General features: G+C 42.1%; 2 protein-coding genes across 6 annotated transcripts; one reads left to right on the top strand and one right to left on the bottom strand.

Moving 5' to 3' along the window:
- On the top strand, positions 1 to 7,156 carry LOC309399437 (uncharacterized protein C19orf44). Of its 2 annotated transcripts, none has more exons than XM_081967264.1 (8): positions 1 to 148; positions 245 to 862; positions 1,851 to 2,136; positions 3,352 to 3,419; positions 3,726 to 4,164; positions 4,272 to 4,364; positions 4,760 to 4,926; positions 6,911 to 7,156. In XM_081967264.1, the coding sequence occupies exons 1-8, from the start codon at positions 68 to 70 to the stop codon at positions 6,992 to 6,994; spliced, it is 1,836 nt and encodes a 611-aa protein (XP_081823390.1). In that variant the 5' UTR covers positions 1 to 67; the 3' UTR covers positions 6,995 to 7,156. The 2 variants fall into 2 exon arrangements, with proteins under 2 accessions (XP_081823390.1, XP_081823389.1); XM_081967263.1 differs by having other exon boundaries at positions 4,248 to 4,364.
- On the bottom strand, positions 3,950 to 24,431 carry CHERP (calcium homeostasis endoplasmic reticulum protein). Of its 4 annotated transcripts, XM_081967225.1 has the most exons (18): positions 24,236 to 24,427; positions 22,678 to 22,851; positions 21,545 to 21,726; positions 20,817 to 20,954; positions 19,600 to 19,751; positions 18,859 to 18,970; positions 18,673 to 18,762; positions 16,552 to 16,780; positions 15,593 to 15,771; positions 15,022 to 15,451; positions 13,704 to 13,942; positions 13,262 to 13,395; positions 11,492 to 11,578; positions 10,560 to 10,709; positions 9,665 to 9,775; positions 9,338 to 9,432; positions 8,419 to 8,604; positions 3,950 to 4,089 (listed from the first exon to the last, which is right to left on the bottom strand). In XM_081967225.1, the coding sequence occupies exons 1-18, from the start codon at positions 24,279 to 24,281 to the stop codon at positions 4,040 to 4,042; spliced, it is 2,784 nt and encodes a 927-aa protein (XP_081823351.1). In that variant the 5' UTR covers positions 24,282 to 24,427; the 3' UTR covers positions 3,950 to 4,039. The 4 variants fall into 4 exon arrangements, with proteins under 4 accessions (XP_081823351.1, XP_081823349.1, XP_081823350.1 ...); XM_081967223.1 differs by having other exon boundaries at positions 18,673 to 18,970; positions 24,236 to 24,431; XM_081967224.1 differs by lacking the exon at positions 3,950 to 4,089 and adding an exon at positions 7,293 to 7,881 and having other exon boundaries at positions 18,673 to 18,970; positions 24,236 to 24,428.

Raw genomic sequence — 24,431 nt, 5'->3', positions numbered from 1 at the left:
ATTGGTATGTGCCGTTGCTAAACAACGCAGCGCTGGGCCGGGGAGGAGGACGCGATCCTGCGTGGCTATGCGGAGGGGTGGCCGGCAGGAGTTTATTCGCGCCGAGGCCCTCTTGGCGGGGAAGCGACTCGTCGCGGAACGGAAGCAGGTGATTTATGACGAGGCTCTTTTACCTCAACGTCCATAAATAAGCACACACTGTATCTCGGTTCTAAGTCTAAAATCTTAAAAACTTGATTTGTAGGAGCAAGAAGAGATTGGCAAGAGCAAGCCGACCATCCAGGCCTCCAGTAGCAGCACTCGCTGTCTTTCCGTGATCCCCACGGACAGTGACCTGAGCAACCTCTCCAGTTCGAAGAGTCCTTGCGTGGGAAGGGAAGAGACGGGAAATGTGGGTCCTGCTGACACCACCCGAGTGGCACAGCCTGGCAGCCGGTTCCTCAAGCAGAAGCCACAGAATGTGCAGGTGGACATCCAGCAAGCGGGGCTCGGTCCCATCACGAGGGTGGGACTGGGTGCTGCCTCCAAGGGGAGATCAAATGCCATCCTCAGAAAGTTGGCACAGATAGAGAGCAAGATCCAGAGCCGGAAGACTAAACAAAGCACGGAGGAGATGATACCTGTGACGGATGCTGAACTCTCTTTGAGTGAATCGAGTAAGGATTTTGAATTGAGGACAGGCGGTTTGAAGTTCCTGAAGAAGACAGCTAGGCTGAAGGAGAGTGTCAAGGCTCAAACGGAAAATGTGACTCTTGCAGACACAACTGGGGATAGTGAGGAAGATGCAGATACATACAGACAAGAGGTTCCCCAAAAATCCAAAGGACAGGAAGATAAATTCAAATTCCAACCCAACGCAAAGGTAACTTGAGGTCTTATCTTGGTGATTTGGACTGATAGCTGTTGGTGAAGAGGAACTTGACCCAACTTGCATCTCCATGTTTATTTTTCTCAAAGTTGGAACTTGTTGGCAAGTACAGGTAGTCCTCCACTTAATTGAGCCCAAACTTTCTGTTGCTAAGTGAGAAATTTGTTAAGTGAGTTTTGCCTCATTTTATGACTTTTCTTGCCACATTTGTTAAGTGAATCACTGAAGTAGTTAAATTAGTAACATGGTTGTTAAGTGAAACTGGTTTCCACATTGGCTTTGCTTGTCAAAAGGTTGTAAAAGTGGATCACATGACCCCAGGACATTGCAACTGTCATAAATGTGTTACTTGTCAAGCATCCAAATGTAAATCACATGACCATGGGGATGCTGCAACAGTCATAAGTGTAAAAGATGGTCATAAGTCACTTTTCACTGCTGTTGTAATTTCGAATGGTCACTAAGTGAACGGTTGTAAATCGAGAACTATCTGTTTGCGATTTGTATTTATGAAACCTATGGTCTGACTCATCCACTTTATGGCTGCGGAAACTTTCTCTAGACCTGAGAATTAAAAATTTAGAACACTATATAATTTTTTTTCTACTGATCATGGAATCCACCTTAGATTTCTCTGTTTGGAAAGCTGATGATCCAAAGGCATGGAGCCATTTATTTTTAAAAATCAAAGGTTACCAGTAAGTATTAGCTGCTTCAGGTAGGAGCTTTTTGTCCAGTTATCTTCAGATGCAATCCTAAGCTCACTCATAAATATCTATAATGTTCACATATCTTTTATGTTTTGTTTCATCTGAAAAAACTTCTATTGCAAATGAATTATTTTGAAGACATTTATTTTGGAAACAAAAAATGTTTAGTTCTTTCAATATTACAGAGAGCCAAAATTAGTAAAATATCCTAATCATCTTTCCTTCCCTCTCTGCTTGTTTTCCTTCCTTTGCATTAATTCATCCTGATCCAGTTGCTACCAGAGACATTTTCCAGTTCAAGATCTCTGCCTGAAGAAAGTCAAGTGAACAGACCTCTATATCATTCTCCCTATTCACCAAACAGGGATACAAGAGCAAGCCATGTAGCTTCTTGTTCCTCCTCTCCTCCATCTATAAAATACAGTCCAGCAGATACAATATCCCATAATAGCTCTAATTACCAGAAGAAATCTTTTTCTGAACGGAGTATTATCCGATCCTTGGATGAGTTGTTCTCAGAGGTGACTGATGTACACAATGATATTTCCAGCAACAGTGGTGAGTTAAACAGATCACTTTGTGATGGCATACTCTTTGGCTGAATTGTAAATTACTGTATTTAGGTTCAGCAAATTTTGGACGACTACCAAGTTCCCATCTGTGTTTACTATAAAAAAGTAAATAGATCAGTTGCCCAGAGTCTCTGGAGAAATAACACCATTAGAATTAGAATTAAGAATTAGAATTTAGAATTATTTCTTTTAGGAAAAGGGGCATCTCAAAATAAAAGAGAAGCAATAGTTTTTAAAAAGAATGGGAAATGATTTGATATTTTTCTCCAAAGGTTGTCCTTGGAGAAACAGGTACTGGTAGTCCTTCGTTTACATTCATTTGTTTAGCAGTTGTTCAGTTACGTCAGTGCTGAAAAAATGGACATATGACCATAGCACCTCTGTGGTTGCATGATCACAATCTAGGCATTTGTATGCCTGCTATGCGATTACAAAGACAATCCAGGGAGCTATGGTCATGTAATTTGCTTGCTTCTCACAAGAAAAGTCCATGGGTTAAGTCTCCCTGAATTTTCTATGCATGCACCATACCATACCCTCCATGGAAAAGCTTTCTTGCATTTGCACAGTGCTACACTTTCCATCCCATGGACTTCCTGTGCTTACATGGCACTATAACACCCCTTCCCTGTTCTCCCTTAATTTGTGCATAGCCTATGCCTGAGTTCCCCCATCCCCTGCAGCACCCCCATATTCCTTACTTGGATTTCTGCTACTTCCTGCTTAACAACTCAAGCCCCTTGGGGTTACAGTGGCACTGGGACTGCTTGGATTGTCACTAAATGATGCGATCATATAACATCATGCTTTACAACCCGATCAGTTATCAACAGCAATCCCAGTCCCATCATAACCTGAGAACTAGCTGTACTACAGAATTATGAAAATAACATGAATTTTATGCAATATATTTTCTGGCACAAGTAACATTTCCAGAACTGTATTCAGATCTCAGAACATTATGGTCAATTATTAGCATTGCAGTTAAATCCTATGCGTAATTTGGCCTTGGTCTTTCCTCTTGTTGTTGAGCTAATAAAGCCTGGCTATATATTTTTCAGCAGAAAAAAAGCAAATGTTGAAATGCTTTTTCATGACAAAATTGACTAGATATCAGCAAATAAATAACTTGGCCTTCTCATAAGATAGGATATGAATTCTATCACTAGATTCCCCTAAGTGGTATTTCTTGTTGCTGTAGATTTCAGAGTGAATATTTTGAGCCTGGATGAACTGGAACCCTGCCAGAAAACAGAATTAAAAGAAGAGGTAAAGCAACTCTCGTGTTTTCAATAGGTACTAATCTCTGCATCGGTATTGGTTTGTGTCATCCTAGACATCTTTTATTAAGGGATCAAAGATTCTGGACTATTGGGTCGTAATTGTTTTCTGCTAATGCTATCAGAAAAAAGCAGTCTTATTATTCTGACTAGCGTGTAGGGAAGGAAGAATCTGTAACATCTGTTCATTTGTTCCAAGAGAAATATTGCAAGGACGTATGTTCTTTTTTGCTTGCTTAGCTTTCATTTTCTGCTGCAGTCTTGATTCATGCTGATAGAAAAACATTTTTCTCAGGTAATAGAAGCAGTTGAGAAGTTAAACAAGAATTTAGGAGGAACAGTTCTTTCTCCTGCTAATCCTCAAAGCCTCTTTAAAACCTCAGCTGTGTCCTTGGAGGAAGAGGAAAACCTGGAAGAAACTGAAATATCTGAGCAGCTAAGCAGCAGTTCTGCTGGATATTCCCCCTGCAAGGAGGAAAGCCTCAACAATACCGAGTATTCTGAAGATTTTGAGCCCTCATCATTTTCTCCCACATCTAAGGAAGCAGGAGAATCATCTTCTGAAAAGTCAGATGGCCGTTTGGATGCCTCAGGTCATTCCATCCAATCTCATTTATCTTCTCCCTGTTGTCCTTCTGTGGCACCCAAGTGCACCAAAGCTATAAAGAAGATAGAGGTGAAAGAAGTAGCTGTTCAGACCGGTTCCTTCTCACTTGCTTATCATAGGTTACAATGTAAGTCAGTCAACATGCGGTAGATTAATATACAGATTCGTTTTTAGAAATAGTGCAGTTGCCTCAGCCTCTCTGCCATAAAGTGTCTTCTTTTCCCTGTCCCATAGATGATGTTCCTGTTGTTGGCCATGCAATACAGCAAAGCTCTGCTGAAGCTCCGTGTTTTAGCAACCATGAATTGAACATGGAAGTCATAGAAGGTAATCCCTCTCTTTGCCCCTGATGAGCACCATCCCTTATTTTACTTACAGAGAGGCACCTCGTTATGGAACAAAACTCTTACCATTCCTCCTCATTGGCCATTGTCATTTAACTAATTTGTAATGTAAATGAACTTCATTTTAAAACCCCTCATCCGTCAACCTGGTGCATTTTGCACCTGCGATGTGAAGGTAGCAGGAATTGAGCTATTGCTTGCAATATCTGAACTCCATTGATACACATTTCCTCCCTAAGGGGTGATCGCATCCGTAGATTGTCAGAAGCAAAAACAATTTAGATTTGAAGGGTTCTGTGATCAAACTTCTTTTCCCGAGACCTAGTTAAAGCCAGTCAGAGCAATTAAACTCTGCTTATATCTTTTTGCCTTCTCCAGCTCTGTCGGTATACAATCCATCTATCTCTGCTTTGAATAACATGTTAAAGCAAAACTTGCTGCTTATTCAGCAGTCCATAGAGATCAATCGACATCTTCATGCCTCCTTTGTGGCATCGCTGGAAGAGGAGGAATACCACTATCATACCTTGGAAGAAGCCAAAATGGTAATTTTTGTAATCTCTAGATTATGTGCACTTAAAAAACACCCACTTTTTCAGATTTTCAAAGCTAAATTTGTTGTTTTATTCTTGCATTCTGAATCTGTGACATTAAAGATCCAGAAATGGAGTCTTAAATAAAAATGTAAATAATGCTGCAGATTAAGTCTTCCACTATCATTCATTCTTGAGATCTAAAGGGCTGATCTAGAAAGGTTTGTATATCCCACATCTAGTACTTAGGACATGTATGGGAAATGTTTTACATAGTAAAGGGATGCCTCTCTTCATAGTGCCTATCATTTAGGCGAATTAGTCTAAAATTCGCATCAGTCATAAAACAAAACCTCTATTTTGGCTTTTGAGAATCACTGACGGGCCAAGCTTCAGTAACAATAGGTGCAATTTTTAAATGGAAAATTTCAGCTCATAAGCAGCAAGTTTTAAACAACTGAAAACTTTTTAAATCCGTACTCTCAACAAAAATTATTTCCAATGTCTTTTTTGGTTTGGTTAAAAATAAAACTTTTGTGTATACAAAACAAAAATAAAGGAAATAGGTATGAGTGTATGTTAAATTGTTCCAAACAATTTAATATTAACAAAAGTTGTTCATTTTTTACATTGCATTTGTAATCTCCATATTCCAATATTCATTAATATGTAGCAGCTAAGGCTGCTGCTTCAGTCAAATCTAGTTTAAAGTTTTTATATTATTTGTATTATTTTAAAAAAATGTAGGGAGAGAGTATGTTCATGCACAATGCTACTTAAATCTAGTCTGCTTAATGATGGTGAGTGAATTGTTCGTAGGAAGCCCAAACTAGTGTTAAGGATTAGAGTAAAAATTCTGGTTCTAGTAGTGGACTAGATGAGGTCTGACGTTTTCTTAATGAGTGGCGTGTTTAGGTCAATGTTTTTCAATCCCAGAAACTGTAAGGTGTGTGGACTTCAACTCTGAGAATTCATGAGCCAGCATGAAGACTTCACCTCTTAACTGTCGCTGAGGGTGAAAAACAACTGATGTAAACATTGCTTTCGTTGTTCTGAAAGAGCTTTTAAAAAATAAAGTGCTCGTCTCAAGGCATATTTTTAGATTAGGGATTGTCAACCCATGGTAGCAATATGGGTTCTCCCCATGATCCCATTTCCATTTCCGAAAAGGATGAGGTTAACCAGTTTTGGCCCTTCCCCAAGTTGCAGCCAAATAAATGAAACCAAACCAAGCTAGTCATGACCTGTATGCACACGCTCAATAAAAAAAGTGTTTTACAGCTTCTTCTTAGGAGGGACAGGGGCCTCTGTAGCGCATAATATTTATAACAGCTTAAGCTACTGTGACAATTACAGGACTGCTGTAATATAGAATTTGGTTTCAGGCTGTATGTTGTAGTTTCATATTGAATTAATTTTACATTATCTTCATTGGGTCAAAAATTAATTTCTGGTTCCAATTCAAAGTGCTGTTGTCCTGTAGAAACAATAAGAATGTCCCCAAATTCCTTAGCCAAATTTAATATTCTAAGGATGAGTTGGGATAAATGATTGACCTGAAGCTTTGGAATGTACTATCCAGCAAGGCACTTTTGACACACATCTTTCCAGTGCAAAGACATTGTGTTACACTTGAATATTTTTTTTTAAAAAAAGTTATTAATTTACATTGGAACGAGAATGTTACTGATAGCCTACCATTATATTATTATAGTTAGATTCTGCAAAGCTTCATTAATTTTATATTTATAGTTTCAAAGTGCTGCAATCATGGCTTTGCAGATTGACAGAATTTTTATTTTTTTAAAAAATACATTGATCTAGTTTTATCCTTTGATATTAAAGATGATTCTAGGATTGATATGGCTGCCGCATCAATACATCTTCCCCTCCAGAAATTCATAATTTCAAGTGCCCCTATTCAGAATAAAGAAAGCTGTGGGCATGGAGTAGTTTGGTACATTATCTTATTTTTATCCGGCTTTGTATCTTGCAGTATATTCAACAGCACAAGCCCCTGCCTTTGACCATGGAACAAGCCTTGCAAGAGCTGAAAGAATATGAACAAATGGCTTCTTAGGCTCACTAGTCCTTTTCACCCTCAACAGACAGCACCAGTTTTAGAAAGAGGCAAAAGAAGCACAAAATCTTGGGAATCACAACTTGAAATATGCATTCAACTGGATTTTTTAAGAGAAACCTCAACAGAGATAAGAGAATGACTCTTCTTTGCTGCATTTTGATGTAATTATACAGTGTACAATTCAGTGCTGAAAATTAAAATCAAACTCTAAACTTTCCTCTACATCAAATGAGGAGTATCAAACGAGACTGAGAAAATATTCTGTTGCTGCATCACCTATTAATAAATCTCATCCTTATATAGAAAAAAGTTTTTATTGGAAGGCAACAGTAAATACAAGATGGTAGCTGACTCATGACAGAAGGGAGTTGAAAGATGAATAAATTTCACAGCTACAGTAAGTCAGTCTACAACAGTTGCTACCTTATGTCAAAATGGATGGCTGTGAAAGAATTCTAGCCTGGGAGGGAAATGGTTCTTTCAGTTCGCTCAGGGCAAGCCTTAGATCACTGAGAACTGATGATCTATATGGGCACCCACAGTTACAAAAGATGTTTTCAGACAGGGCTTCTAGGAATGCTTCGTATTTTGAAACAAGCAAGGAAATGCGATGGTGCTACAGATGAGTCAGTCTACAGCGCTCCTCTTAATTCTTCTTAAAAGGATATATACAAAAATATAAAAGGCCTAAATATTTTTTTTTCCTTGTTACAAATCCTTAAACATCTAGAAGTAACTATTGAGTGGTTAAGCCCTCTGTTCTGGATGGAGCTGTGATGGCTGCAGAGGGGTATCTTGGGGATTTAGAATGTACAGTAGATTCTTGATTCATTTGCCCAGTACTTGGTAGCTATCTGGCTTCCTCCACTTGAAACACCATTAGCCTTTAGGAGAAAAATATAATTGTCAGAAAAATTTAAATTGTGAATCGGGGAGTTTGAAAACGCTTCTGAAATGATCACCCCCTTATGTGCTAAAAAAAAAAGGTAGTCTCACACCTGAAGTTTTGATTTCAAAACATTTTGCATACCTGCACACGCTAGAAATTTATATAGCCAATCCAGATGGAAAGATTTGCTATTGGTTTGCACTGCCCCCAATTTCAAAACATGCAGTTGTTACTGGGTGTCTTTCAAATGCACCCAAGGTTAGTCCAAACATTACGAACTTAACATTATTCTTAGAAAGGTAATTACTTCCTTTTTATTCTTTTAAATATGCACACACTACATTCAAAAAGCCAAAAGATGGTGCACAGCAGCACCTTGCTGTGCTGCTTGTTAAGCATCAGTACCAAAAGCAGCCAACACATCTTCCTAAAACAAGAATTCCCTTTTAGCCAAAGGCTTGCTAACCTTATGGAAACCATCCAAAAGTTTATTTGCCCTGATTATTGTTAACCTGCTAAACTGGGCACTTACTTTCATCTCTGGCCTTCATACGAGCAATAAAGGAATAGCTTTTGTTCCTGCGATAATTCTCATAGGGATCGTCTAGGGATACTCCCACACCCTTATACTGATCCCATTTGTCTCTGATATCCCCTCCTTTAATAGGGTCCTGGATCCCTTGCTCCTTGGCACCCAAGCCCCCAGATCCACTCCATCCTGAAAAACACAGAATAGCATGATCAAGCACACAAAAATGTTCCAGTTGCCAACCAACAAAATCATGTCTATGTGTTCACTTCCAGTCATTCCAGACCAATTTTGCTCACTCCATGTACAGATCTGCCTCAGGAAAATTCTTCCAGAAGAGGAACTCCTGCATAAAGAAGTAGATTCAGGACCCTCGGTAAATATTTCACAAAGTAGGCTAGGAAAATACTTGGAAGACTTGGGTTTTTTGCAAGACTAGAGTAAGACTGCAATTCTTGCCATATATAGACATTACTGACAAAATGCAGCCAACCCTGGTGTGCAAAGAAATGATTCAGATGGGCCTAGATTCACGCAACCATGGTTGAGTCCATGGGATATGCAAACCATTCAACCCCCTCAGCATGTTAGAATCTCCCGTGTCGAATATAGTGTGCCGTTTTCTTACAGAATTACAAGGACTAAAAATTTCAAGTTACGAAAGATTTGAAAACTGCAGCTAAAAGTTGAGCATGTTGTGCAATCTTGGTTCAAAGTAACTCAACACTTCCGTTCCCAACTCGATTGGAAACGAAGTCCCCAGTCATCGCACATATGGGTAATAGGTACATTGGCAGAGAATTCTGGGAGCTAAAACCTCAACACCTATGTGGGAAAGCAGTGATTTCTCAGTACAGGAAACAAATTTGGAATACTGCCTGAAAGATAATGCAGGCTGAGAGAAATAGGCAGTCTTTCTTACCCATTTTCACCAGCATCTGATGTCCTTTATTCTCCTCTCCAAGTCTGGATTCTGGTATGGGAGGTCCTGAGCTGGAGCCCAATCCAGCTGCAGAGCTACATCAGTAAGCACAATGCAGTAAATCAGACATTTTATATATTTTTGGCTAACACTTGCTGAAGAATGACTAAACGAAGACAGCAACTGTGACAATGGCAAAGAATCTACATGGGAATTTTTTTTTTAAAAAAATACATTTTTGACTACCGTGTTAAGTTTCTCAAACATTTCAGCTTTTTGCCCACTTCTGAACCAAAATCTTTGTAGAATGAACAAGTCAAATCTTACGGAGGTGTCTGACTGCGAGATCGAGACCGGCGCCTCCTACTAGGGGAGTAGGATTTTGATCGGGACCTGGAGCGGGAGCGACTTCGGGAAGAGCGGGATCTGCTCCTACTCCTACAAAATACAACAGGTGAAAATTAGTTGCATTCTATAGACTACAAATGTACATTGTATGTTTCCTGATTCCTCCCTACCAATAAGGAAAAGCCTTGGAGCTGTTGATTTATACTAGGGAAGTAATCAGAAGGTATCTGTCAGGTGTGAAAGACCAGATCCACACTTGAAGGTTCAATGAAATTGATTTATTCCTAAAAGGAATACGAACAGTGAAGGCTCCTGGACTGAAAGACCCATAATTGGGTAGACCAGGTTGCCCTGATAGACCAGTCCCATGGGAGAAAAAGCACTTAATCTCTCCCCTGGTATAGCTGATAAAGTGAGGAGAACCCGTGACTTAGAGGTTAATACATCTAACTCAGTGTTTCTCAAACTTGGCAACTTTAAGTCCTGTGGACTTCAACTCCCAGAATCCCCCAGCCAGCATAGCTGGCTGGGGAATTCTGGGAGTTGAAGTCCACAGGACTTAAAGTTGCCAAGTTTGAGAAACACTGATCTAACTAATATGCAAGCATCCTGGGTTCGAATTCCAGAAAGAACATGGCTAACTGTTGAGAACTAAATAGCTTGAAATAGATCTATACTAGTCTCCCCTTTATTTCTTTGTCGGTAAAACATAAATTTAACACAAGAGCTACAACTTATACAAACACCACCTCTGTAGTTTTCCAACAATAATATTCAAGCTCCTAAGGAGACAATACAAAACAGTACATTCGCTAGTCAAGTAGAAAAACCCCACCGTCTTTGTAAACTTAGTTTCCTCCCTCCTTTGTTTTACCTGGACTGAGACCGGGAGTAGGACCTTGATCTGGAGCAGGATCGAGATCGAGACCTTGAATATGAGCCGGAGGATTTTGAAGACCTTGAATTGGAGCGGGAAGAAGAGCGTCCTCTGCTTTTAGACCTGCTGCGGGATTGTGAGGGGCCACTGCACCAGAAAAAGGAGGAAATAAAAATACGTCTTTTAACTGATACTGGAAAAGCAGCCTGCAAGTGTATCTAGCAATATGAGTTCAGGAAGTGAATCTGAATTTAAAATATGATCCAGTCCTGATGCACCTATTCCAAACAGCTGGCCTGGCTCAACTTTGATCTAACCATATCGCTCCTGACGGGCTTTTACTGGGTATTTTAATTATATTTAATTTAATTATCTAGGGGTTTTTAAAAGACTGTATTTTAATTGTTTTATTTATCAGCCGACCTCCTCCTTGTGTATGTCTCGGTATATGTCTCTGTTATGTTTGTTTTGTCCATATTTATTTCATATGTTTCATTGTACGCCGCCCCGAGTCCTTCGGGAGAGGGTGCGGCTAAGAAATAAATATTTATTATTATTATTATTATTATTATTATTATTATAGCCAGCCCCCCCCCCCCCCCCCCAAAAAAAAGAAGCTTCAGAAGATGAAATACTTGATACTTTTCACAATCCTGTAAACTTTGTTAATATGAGATGGGCTTAATGCCAAGTGTTTGCCAGCCTAAAATAAGGTCACATTTATGTTTGAGGAAGGGTTTATGATTGAGACGCATTCTGCCTATCTGTAGTAAATTTGGACCTATGCAAAAACAGAACTTTCCATATTTATGCATCACATATACAACAGTACTGTACTGTACTGTACTAACTGACAGTACTAAAAATGTAACCTTGCCTATGAAGTTTTGTTACTTTCACTACTAGGATAACATGAATGAAACCGCTACCTGTTTCTTTTCTCTTGCCCTTTGCGGCGCCGCGCTCGCATCTTTGCTCTAAAGAACTCATACAGTCCATTCTGCTCCCAGCCCTCACTGAAATAAGAAAACAAATAGAAAAAAGGGAGCGGAGAGAGAGAAATCAGTTTGCCTGCTTGTTTGTTTATCAAATGCATTGGCTGCCCATCTTGCCATAGGGCAGTGCTTCTCAATTATTTTCTGTCATGCCCCCCCTAGGAAGAAGAAAACATTTCGCGCCTCCCCCCCGCGCGACTGTAAATAGTATAATTTGTCTATAAAATTGTTATAAGTACACCTCTGCATAACATAGCACACCGATCTTTCCTCGTCTCCCACCGTAGTCACATGCTTCCTTTCCTCTTTCCCTCTTACTTGTCTATCCTTCCTTCCACCCTCCCTTCCTCCTTCCCTTCCTTCCTGCCTCCCTTCCAGTTCCCTCCTTCCTCTTTCCCCCTGCCTGCCTGCCTTCTTTCCTCTTTCCCTATCCTCCTATCCTTCCTTTCTCCCTCCCTTCTTCCCTGCCTCCCTTCCAGTTCCATTCTTCCCTCCTTCCTTCTGCCTCCTTCCTGCCTGCTTGCCTTCTTTCCTCTTTCCCTCTTGCTTGTCTATCCTTACTCCCTCCTCCCTTTCTTCCCTCCCTCCCTGCCAGCAGCTCCTCCAGCATCCCAGCTGAAAGCAGCAGCACAACAGTCGCCGTTACCAGGGGCGAAGGGGTGGCGGTGGCAAGATCGGGCGACCGCCGCCCCTTTGTCCCTTCCCCAACAGCAGCTGTTGCGCTTCCGCTTCCAGACGGAATGCTGGCGGTGGAGCTGCTGGCGGGGAGGCGAGCTACCTGCATAAAGACGCCGCCGAGGGCATGGCAGAATATATCCCGGCTTGAAGTGGCAGCGCTGGGGACTGCTCAGAGACTCATCAGAGCTGCGGGCTGGAGCTGTGCAAAAAGTCTGCTTGGGCTGGGGGGGGGGAGGAGGGAGGGAAGCCTGGGACAGCCATGCTTCCCTCCCTCCCACCCCCGCCCAAGCAAGCTTCTTGCACAGCTCCAGCCCGCGGCTCCAATGAAAATCCACAGCCCGAAGTGCTGCCACTTCCAGGCGGGATATATTATGCCTCGCCCACGCCGCCGCCGTTGCACCCAGATGGAAAGGGAGCCTTCGCGCCCCCCTTTACGGAGCCTCGCGCCCCCCCAGGGGGGCGCGCCCCACTATTTGAGAACCGCTGCCATAGGGTAACTCTGGATGACTTACAATATTAAAAAAATAAAACTATATAAATAGTATGCTACAAAACTATCAAACATAAAATACAAAATAGGATAGCTAAAAGATGGGTGGAGGGGAGGTGGGATCTGCTATTATTAATCTACAAGCCACCTCCAACACAAAGTCCTTCCTTTAGAGCCCCAAGCCAACTAGACAATAGCAATAGCACCTAGACTTATATACCGCTTCACAGTGCTTTTTACAGCCCTCTCTAAGCGGTTTACAGAGTCAGCCTATTGCCCCCAACAATCTGGGTCCTCATTTTACCCACCCTGGAAGGATGGAAGCTGAGTCAACCTTGAACCTGGTGAGATTCGATCTGCTAGATTGCAGGCAGTCAACAGAAGTAGCCTGCAGTACTGCACTCTAACCACTGTGCCACTGCAGCTCTTATACTCTTAAGGAAGATCAGGAGGACTGGAGCGGACCTGACTCCAGGGGGTGACCAAGGAGACTGCAGAATCCATAGAACCCTTAGGCCTAGCTCAATCTTTTTTACCTGTTCCTTGGCCTATCGTGGGACGGGGGACTATAAAAGGCTTCAACTGCAGCCAGTAATCTCTCACTGGGAGGCATCGGAGGGGGCAGGCGGATGTCCTTGGGATCCAAAGGCTTGTACTCGTGATCTTCCAGCTAAAAGGAAAAAAAAACCAGAGATTCAAATGAGGCACTTGTAAAAACTGGACCCTTAAAAACAACACCCTGCAGTGTGAATGGAGCTAAACCTCCAGTAACTGCCTCAAATAGAAGTCACAAGTGGAAACGAGTTACCTGGAGTTAAAAGAAGTTAGGTTCCTAACACTGATTAATTATTAATCCAGACACCTTGCCTCTCCCTCAACCATTCAGCAGGAACATTTATATGCTTGTGACAATACACAGGTTTCCCTTGGAGAGCCCATAATCCAGTCGTTCCCAAAGAAACTGTTGAAAGCACTTACTTTGACAAGGGGAGCCATGAGTCCAGCAGGAAGATCAAAGTAAGGGACGTTTGGCACCAGACTGGGGTCATCGTGGTTAACGTGAGGTGGCCCCTGCCTGCGCATGTGAGGTGGCTGTCCATTGAAGCCATGGGGGGGAGGTCCAAAGTCAGGATGCTGTGGCCCACCCCACGGAGGGTGCTCACTTATTCCAGGATGTGGCATGCGGTGCCCAGGGTGGTGGTGAGGTGGTCCAATTTCTGGAAAGGAATATCAGAAGTTCAAACTTGAAGTAACTCAAGGCAGTCTTTTGAAAAGGGGCTTATGCAAATAACAAGAGCAGGGCAGAGAACAGAAACAGATAGGAAACCCCCCTTTTTTAGTCCAGAAACAAGGTTAGAGAATGGAGATATATTCTTCCCGACCTTACCCCACCTGAGTTCTTCACACACATCAAAACTGTCTCACAAAGATTAGCTACACTATGACTGTTTGCCGCTTTCCTGGGCAAGGATTTATAAACTCAACTTGCCCCAGTAGCACCTTCAGGATTTCCAGGGCCTTTTCCAACGAGCTGTGTTTTAAATAGGGTGCACAAAAAGAGGGCTAGCCTGTGTAAAGAAATAATTCATGCAAGAATGTAGCCAGATTCAGGCAAAGGCAAAATTTTAGACCAAAGCAGATAAGTGGGTTGGGCTTTATTAATATAAAAGGTCTCTCCTATCCCTTTGGGGCTGAAAACCGCAACATCAGCACTTCTTCATACATTATAATTTCCACAACCATCAGTTTTAAAAGCCCACCACTTGGTTAATTTGACCCTGGTTTTGTTTTAAGGGGGTAGAAAAACAGGTGACCACAAGCATAATTTAGAAAAGCCATATTTTACAGAAAAGGTATTCAGAATCTTAAGTAGGAACACACATATGTATGCCTCCTTTTTCATTTTTCAAAATACCAATAGCATTTAGACTTAGATACTGCTTTACAGGGCTTTACAGCCCTAAGCGATTTACAGAGTCAGCCTATTGGCCCCAACAATCTGGGTCCTCATTTCACTCATCTAAGAAAGATGGAAGGCTGAGTCAACCTTGAGCCTGGTGATATTTGAACTGCCAAATCGCAGTCATCCGGCAGTCAGCAGAAGTAGCCTGCAGTATAGTACTGCACTCTAACCACTGTGCCATCGTGGCTCATGCGCTGTTTATGAGAAGACTGAGGATTTCTCAAATAGACAAAAGAATTTTAAAGGATCCTTTCTGACAGAAACCGGCTACCATACCAGTATAGTAATCAAGAGTATAACCCGCTGTTCTCCCCAGCCCTACTATCCACTCACCCTGAGGGAAATCCCCCTGAGGATAGTCAAAGCGATGAGGATATGGAGGCCGTTCGAAGGGATGCCTTGGGGGGAAGTCATCCTGCATGAAGCGAGGTGGGAAGCGGTTGAAGTTATGCGGATGAGGAGGCTGATTGAACTGAGGGTGCTGTTGGTGAGGGGGGAAAGGCCCTCTGAAGTGAGGTGGGCGCTGCATACGGAAAGGGGGTTCTCTCTGGCCCCCGGCCCATGGTGGCTGCTCATGCTGGTTGTTCCAGGGGGCTTCAAACTGATTATTCCAGGATGGGTCTGGTTGGTTGTTCCAGGGGGCTTCACGCTGATTGTTCCAGCCGGGCTCCCTCTGTTCGTTCCACATCCCCTCGTGGTTACTGTTCCATGGAGGACAGTGGGGAGGACCCTGGTGGTGTGGGAATGGAGGCTGATCGGGGGGCTGCAGAAGGAAAGACATAAAGTTGATTGGGGGGGAGGCTACTCAAAAACCCAAGAGCTTGACTAGATGCCGCTTCACACAAGAGATCTTCACGTCCAGAAATACCTCCCACTCTATGCATCCCAGACCTTCTACTAGTACCTGCTGTTGGCCCCAAGGTGTAACAGGATGAGGCTGATCAAACCAGGGCGGCTTATTTGAAGGAATGTGATCATGAGGCCCAGGTCCACGAGGTCCAGCTGCAGCAGGATCAGGGGGCCCAGCTCCGGTGGCTTCGTATTCTGTGGAGCCTGCAAGGGGCAGTGGAGCCTTCCCTTCGTCTGAAAACAAATCCCAAAGTGAGAAAGGACAGCCTCTTCCCTGGACACGCCATAAAATCAGCCCAGAGGAGACTGCTTAGGGCACTGCCTCAAAGCTTTGTTCAGGGAGGCTTGTTTTATTGGACAATCCCATCTAAGGAAGCCTAGTCATTAATATTCAGAATGCCCATTCACTGCATCCCCCAAAGTTCTCCGATAGCCAAACTAAGAGAGTTGAGCGGTATTTCTCAACCTTGGCAACTTGACGAGATGTGGCCCAAACTGGACTGGGGAAATCTGGGAGTTGAAGTCCATGCCTCTTCCAAGTTGACAAGGCCGAGAAACTCTGGATTAGAAGCCATTTTCTGGAGCAGGGTTGTCCAACTCAATTTCATTGAGGGCCGGATCAAGGTTGTGTTTGTCCTTGGTGGGCCAGGGTGGGCATGGCCAGGACATCACTCGTGTCCAGGGCGCCCCTAGTGGCCTGAGCGCTCCGCCAGCAAAAATAGTCTCCTGGGCATGTGCCCCCACCTCCACCCCAAGCTTCGTTTTTGCTGGCAGAGGGCTGCAGGAGGCCGTTGTGGCTGAAAACGGAGCCTGAGACGGCTGCATGTGGCCTCCCCAAGCTTTTGCTGGCAGAGGCACTGCGGGCTGGTCCTGCAATGTTTCCAGGGTGGCCCCACGGGCCAGATCTAAGCACCCTACAGGCTGGATTCTGCCTGTGGGCCTTGAGTTTGATACCCCTGCTCTAGAAAGACACAGCATAAACAGAGACTCTTTGTCATCTCAAAAGAGCTGTACCTGCTTGCGCAATGGAAGTAGCTGGAGGAGGAGCTAAGGCTGGAGGAGCTGGTTTCACCTCACTTTCCAGTGGGGGGATTTGCATCTGTGGCGGCTGCTGCTGCTGCTGCTGCTGTTGTGTGAGGCTGCTGACAAACTCCTCATGCTGAGTTTTCAAATTCTGAATCTGCTGCTGAAATGCAACCTGAATTGGCTGCACAACATTGGCATATTCTGTGATCAGAGTAGCCTGCAAAGGGGAAGGGGAAGAGAGGGTTGGAAAAGGAAAGATGTTTTAAAGTACCGGCATCGTAACTGAGAGTCCTGCCAATACGAAGTATCTTGCTCCATCTCTTATGGCTCTTTTCATCCAATGCCCATAATCAGATCAATTATCAAGCTAGCACCTGGGCTTGTATAACATACTCAGCCCAATTAGTTTGTTTTAGTATTTCGATAGCTTAATTTGTTACTTAAATTTTTTACTATAATTTTCAGTTCAATGAACTTGTAAATTAAAATAAGGTTGATGTTAAGACTCTAAAATTGAGATAGATAAATGGTGACTCTTCCAAGCTGAATTCTTTATGGATCCACACCTACAGATAGAATCTTGCCAAACTGAACCACTCTACTATCTGCATCTACCATATACTCTGAGAACCATGAGGGACAGTCTTCACCCTCTTTTTCTTACATAAAATATTTGGACTGAGCAGGCTCTTATTCCTCCAGAATGTACCCCATCCCTCCTGGAAATCCAGCGTATTACATTTCCATCAAAGGCAAGCACACACAAGATTGTTACTAGAAAACTGCTCAAGGCCTTTATCGGCATCAACCTTTTATTCTGCATAATGAAATAGCTGCTGCATTTTTGTTTGCGTGTTTCTGCTTTGCCCTCATGAGTATTTGCGTACACGCGTGCTGGAAAGCACAGGGCAGGCTGCATGGGTTCTTTGCCAGGTCACATGACAAAGGAAGGCAGCTTCCAACGGAGAAATCGACAGTATTCTAATCTATCCCCCACAGCCTCCATCTTAAGATTCATCGCAGCATGCTTTTCTCCACAAACTCAGTCTGACGTAACCCTCCTTTTTGTATTTCTGTAGCAAACTTCCTTTGCCAAATTAATTTGGTTCTGCTCTGCTTTTGGAGAGTTATCCTACCAGTAAAAAGGAGTTCCAAGCCACTTCATGTAATTTGTATCCAACAATTCCGTTGGGTTGAGAAAAATGAAAAGGGATTAGTTCAGTTACTAAGTAATTTCATTTTTTTTTTAAAAAAATACAGTTTACATGTCTGTATATTGATAGTATACTGAAATAAAGGAAACAGGATTATCTCTAATAATAATCTCAAGGCTATAAACAAGATTTTGGCAATTTCCTACAGTTAGAACAATTAATCAGTGGAACAACTGGTCTCCAGAAACTGTGGGTTCTCCAACACTGAAAGTTTTTAAGAGACCGGACAACTATTTGCCTGAAATGGTACAGTGTTTCCTGCTTGCGCAGGGGGTTGGGCTAGATGACCTCCAAAGTGCCTTCAACCTCTGTTATTCTATCTGGCAGAATGCTGGGCAGTATCCCAGGCCTTTCAAGTAGTGATATTACAAAATGTAATTATTACATGGCCACTTCTGTTCCCTCCTATCAGCAACTATGTTCTGAAAAATGTGTTAGGTATTTTTCTTCATGAGCCACAATGAGTCCTAAGAAAATATAGCAGGTTTCACTCAGATGAGCAGCAGAGGTAATTTGGCTGAAGAGATTAGAGTTGTTGACTAGCACAGTGTATATAAAACTGGGTTACTTAATGTACAGTCAGAGTCTGTGAACAGTAGCTGCCTGGAGTTCAACTTCTGTGAGAAATCCAGAGCATTAGCTGCAGTGAGCAGCAATACGCTGCCTTAATGCAATTTCATCAAGAATTCACTCCTATCTCAAAATTCCCTAGCACTACTTAATTTTTCAAACTGGCTATTAACATTTCTTATATTGTAGATAAAAAAAGGTGTGGGTTCTTTTTTTAGCAAAGAAAGAATGTAGACCTGAGGTCAACCGCTGGCTCAGACTAAACCTAACCCTGCACCCTTTCTACCAAGCCCTTCCTTGCTAAAAATCTAGTGCTAGGCCTTACCTGATACTGCCCGAGTCCAAGGGCTGGACTCTGGAGCTGCTGGATAATCGATTCATCAAAGTAGCCATTTTTCTCCCACAGCTGAAGGAGCTGTGGGAAATCAAGAGGAAGAGAAAGGCTGTTACTTGGCAGGCCGGACTTCAGGCAAGCTCTTGGCTGCCCCTGAAGTAAAGCCGAGCTGCTCACCCTGGCAATCTTCTGTTGTTTGTCCTCCTCCACAGCCAGGAAGCTAGTGCAGTAAATGGGCACCACCACTTTTTGCAGGGCTGCCAGGAGATCACGTTGTTGCTTCCGCTGGCTGAAAGCAAGGCAAGAAGGGCATCATTAGGGGAGTAGATTATTTTAAGGATGTAGAGTTCTTGACCTGGACATCTAAAGCATTTCAAGTCATGCGCAAACCTAGGTTCCTCTTCTATGTCTGTCAAGCAGACTTAATACAGATGCAATAACCCCACCACCACCAATGTCCCAAAGAAGAGAAAGGGGCAACATCATGTATATTTGGCTCCCCGTTTTTCAAAAGTTGCTAAAGTTTTTCAGCCAAAGCATTTTTCATCCAATATGTGGTATTTAAAATAAGGGTTTTGGTAGCCATTTCAGATTGTTTTACAAATATTTACTAGAATTATTTAAGTCAGGGGTGTCAAACTGGCGGCCTGCAGGCCAGATCCGTCACACACAGGTTATTCCCACCCCAGATCCGTGAATGGGGAAAACGTTGTAAAAGTCACATGATGGCAACATGACACGGCGAGTTTGACACCTGTGATCTAAGTGAACTACAGAGTATATGTCTTTAAATTCTCCATAGTGCCAACATGACATGCATATTAGTAACTCCTGGAACCTATCTTTCAAGGTGCATCTGAGCAAGCATTCATCATCCATTCATTTGCCCTGGGAACCTAAGAAAGATCCACTTCTCACCAATGGTGGAGGACGTCGTTAATCAGATAGATTAAATGTAGTCGCAGCTCAAAATGTGCCCCCTCGGCAGTGATCTGATTGCGCAGATGCTCAGCCATTAGTTCACAATGCTGTGGAGACTTGGCATTACTGAACATCCAGTTCTTTCCAGCCTGAGAACATAAAATGGTGTGAAAGTTTGCCATAGTAAACAAAAGTTCAGGTTCATAAAAAAGATCAGGCATAAAAAAAAAACCCCATCCAGGAACCTGGATAGAGTTCAAAAATATTACAATTTATTTCATGCTCCTATACACAAGAATTTGATCTACTAACGATCAAGGCAAATTGGTGCTAGAATCAATGGAATTCAAGGGGGACTGGACTTAGGTCTCTTGTGTGAGTAGTGAGACTTCAAAATGATGTGTTTGACCCATCAAGATTAGGATTATTGGGACTGTGATTTCTGCTGCTAAGCATCGCAACTGTAAAGTGTGACTGCATTGCTTACCAATGCAGCAACCTCTGCAGTCCTGTGCTGTTGTTAACCAACTTCCAGAGTCAGTAGTCTAGGAAACTTCCTACTAGCATCTCATAATTAAAGTCACTGGGGAAGCAGGCAGGAAGTTGCAAGTTGCACACAGGTAAGTGGGTGCTGCTGGGTGGTGGAGGAGGTGTCCATGAAAGTCAGGGAGAATGCATGAGAGGCACAAGGAGGGTGTATGAAAGTGCAAAGAATTATTATCTTTTATGCTAATAACTGTATCATGAACCCATGACAACACAACAGTCACAGTAGTCTACACAGAAGAAATCAGACTGAAATTATAAGCTATAACAAATAATTGGAGATCATTACGTGGATTCATACTTCACCCAAGAATTCACTTTCTCATCTAAAGAGTTTATATCAGAACTTTGAGAGCTATTTCAATTTGAATGTAGTAGTTTGTCATTCTTAACTCAATTTTTATAACTTTTCCAGTTTTGTAGATATTACCAGATCTGCTCAAGTTACAAAGACAGACCCATTTCATTGTTCTACTGTTAGTACTCCACATATCTTAAACCAATGGTGGAAACACTGCTCTAGAGAATAATGAAAATTGATGGACTTGATTGCTAACTCTAATATTTAAAGAGAATTTCATGACCATTTGGGAATCTTCTTCAAACATGTAGTAAACACTTTATCTATGTACCAGACACCACTTTGCTCTGATTTTGCCATTACTTACGGAGATAGCATCTTTGGTGCATGTGTCAATGATTGGTTGTAGCAAGTTATCAAACTCATTCATATCCAGTTGGGTTTCCTCCAAGACTTTCTGCATTTGTTGCTCAATACCCACAGCTATTGCAGAGGTGATTTGCTCCTAAAAACAGAGAATTAAAGAGGACAAGCCAAATCACCACTTAGCAGTCTCCAAATTTTCCTACTTAGAAATCATGTTTGACTGTAACACTTCTGTCATTTAATGATCCATAGCAGAGACCGTCCTTTCTTTTAAACTACAATTCGTTCTGATTGAGCTGTAAAGTGGCTAAAAATACTCTTCCCCCTCCCCTCAAAGAAAGCAATATGCCTGTCCGGAGCCAAATCACAAAGGAAGAATCCACCCAAATAAAAACGCCAGAAAAAGTACTCTATTTAGGTTTTTAGTATTCAGCCACCATATTTCAAATAAAGTATTTGCAGAGGGTATGAGAAAAACAAGGTAATACTTGGTAACAATTCTTCAGTATCTTTGAAAGAGCCTGTATTCTAAATATATTGGGCAAAATACTTCTGAATGAATCATTTTCACATCTTAAGTAAGCAGCATATTCCGCAGGAAATACAATATTTGCCAAGTACCTTGCAACTTTGATGTAGAGTTATATCAAAACCATTTGCGTGATTTACAACGGCTTGCCCAAACCAATCCAAAGTCTCAGCTCAACAATACTTTTGTCAAATCCATACCTGTCGCAGGGCAAGGAGGTGCTGCTCCTGCTGCTGCAGATTCCATTGGCTTTGCTGGATCAATTCCTCCATTGAAGGAGTCCCCTGAGGAGTGGTGATAGGGGCGGCAGGAGCCAAAGGTGGCTGGGGAATTGGCTGAATTGATGGGGCAGCCTCAAGATCTTGACCTTGCTTGCACAATACTATAAAGGAGGAGAACCAATTTCGTTGTATTTAAGTACAATGACAATAAAGGTTATACTTACACAGAAGACCCCTAAGATAGCCATGTCTGAATATTGGATCATATACTGAGTATATGATCCAATATATATACTCCCTTCCCCAGTTATCAAAATCCATAAAACATTTTGCAAACAGCATGTTGCAGGTGGAAAATTTCTCATCCCGATAAAGGAAACTGCTTTCTCTAGAAGTAAGGATCTAGAGAGTAGTTTTTAAAAATGGCTTCTTGGAAATGAGGATTCCAGAGTTCTTTTCCCTACCTAAGGCTACTCAGCAAAAGTTACACTTATTGTGATTTCTATGCACAAGTAATTCTGAAGTTATCCAAAGAAATTGGGACCTTCAGCTAAAATATTAACAGATATGCAGCAGCTTTGCTCTAAAATGATCAAGATCAAATTTCAAAATATGCAAGTGACATAACTTTTTTTTTCTACAACCTTCAGCAATCCCCAAGACTGTTTAAACTTCAGAATAAAGGGAGGAAATCCAGGTAGTTCTTGAAATTAAGATACATAGCAAATAAAGAACCAAGACAAGAATATCTAGCTTCTTAGATTACATCTAGCTTGAATGCTACATGTTTTTTTTAAATTCATGGGTCTCCTAAGAGTTCAATTGAATGACCGGCTGCAGTGAATTTCACCTGCTCAAATCAGTCATCCCCAAGAATATTATGGAACATCCCAAGGCGCAGAAGAGACGCAATGTAACGAACCCAAGAACTAATAAAGCCAAATAATACAACCATTTTATAGTCTCTCAGCTTCAGACAGCTCCCATTCTATTTGCAAAATGGGGCTACAAACAGCAATCCACTTTTTAGCATTGCTGATAACATATGGGATGTTTTGAATAGTTTATATTATCCACCGCAAATTCTCTTGCCACCCTCCTCCTTAACTCACACTGTTGCTGTTCCAGGGCCAGCTTGTATTTGTAATACCCATAGAAATCTCCTCCAAACAGAAATGAGAATTTAGGATTTTCCTTTTGCTTCTCCATTGTCATCTTTTCAAACTCAGGGCCATTTCGTGCCACAAACTGGGCCAGTTTGTCGATGACATTGCGTAGTTCTTGATCTGTGAAAAAGGAGGAGTAAGAGTAAAAAAAGATGCCACTGTGCATTTATAAAATTAAGAAATAACCTCTACTTAATCACCATATCTATAAAACATGACTTAAGAAGTGCCAAAATAAAACAGGGGATACCAATTGTACAAAAAAAAAAAAAAACCCAACCCCATCCCATATAATATGACTGTGCTTCCTTAAGTGGCAAGATTGATTCTCCAGTAGGACATTTTTTTAAAAAAAAATCTAAATGCTGGCAATCTACTTTGCATAAGTAATTCCAGATTCTATCCTGCTTGCTTTATTTCGCCTTTTATTGAAAACCTTTTCTTAAAAAAACCTTCATAATTACTTTATATTTATTTATTTTAAACACAAATAATACAAACAGTACATATACATCTGAATACAAAAAGAAAAAGGAAAAAAACCCACATATTACAGTACACCCTCACCCCTTGGAGACCTTCCTTCCCCCCCTTATATTTCATCATTTATAACAACAAAAAGATATACAATATATTCCAATTGTGCCCTTATCCCCTCCAAAACAGCATATATTCTTGAGTATTCCCTTTGCCTTCTACCAACACTGATTTTATAAAATCCCCCCCTATTTCATTATAATTATTTGCTCTGATCATCCCCATTTTAAATTTAATTTCTGTTGTTAATTTATCATTTGTTGCCATACCCCAAATTTCATTATACCACTCATTTCTTTGAATATCCTTCATAATAATCCTTCATAATTACCAGGTATTTTAGATCTTTTCTAATCAGACTTTAGACTTGTATTCTTATAAGAATAAACATTGTTTCAAACCATTAGGTGTTGGTTATTCTAGCACCTTTTCAGAGCTGAGAACCATTCAAACTACTTATCTCTTTTACCAAGGGGGGGAAAGGCAGCTGAACAGCTGTGACAGAAACGATGAACTAGTCTCCTATTCTGCTCAAGCAGGTCGCCTCCCTCATACCGCCTGCCACTCCTGCCAGCGCTGCACGGCCTGTGCGGGTGGGCATCAAGTTACCGGTTTTTGAAAGTTAGGGGAAAGGGTTAAGGGGGCGTGGCCTTGAGGTTAATGTGGCTTAGGTTAAACATTGTTTCTCCCACATTTTGAGTTGTGGAAGCCTCCTGGCCTTGGAAAGCACCGTCAACTGGGTCAAAACCGTTCCCCGAGGCCCCTGAGCATGTACGGAGTGCCTAACCCCTTGGAAGACTGGCTTCTACAACAAGCCAAAAGACATAACGTTGTTACGAAGCATCCTCCCCACTATCAGGCCAGGTTTGGGGATAGTCGAAGCTGATCTGCTTATTACAGAGACAGACAGACATACACACACAGCCTTTGTGGCCCACTCACCCTCCGAGGTGCCCTAAAGACTCACCTTCGGGCGGGGGCAGCAGTGGCGGCGGCGGCGGCGGCATCTCCATGGCGGTAAAAAGAAAAGGAGGACAGCCACCCAAGAGCGCCTTCGGTCACGCTAGGCCCCGCCAGCCGCCGAGCGCTCCTCTATCGTAAAAGAAGCCCCGCTTGCGACATCGCTTCCTCAATTCTTCGCGCGAGGTCGCTCTTGACGGCTT

This window comes from Natrix helvetica, assembly GCF_964273705.1.
Source record: "Natrix helvetica genome assembly, chromosome: 1".
In the NCBI taxonomy this organism is placed as follows: domain Eukaryota; kingdom Metazoa; phylum Chordata; class Lepidosauria; order Squamata; family Natricidae; genus Natrix; species Natrix helvetica.
Note: the sequence above shows the minus strand (reverse complement) of the source record. Positions and strands in the feature narration are given on the sequence as shown.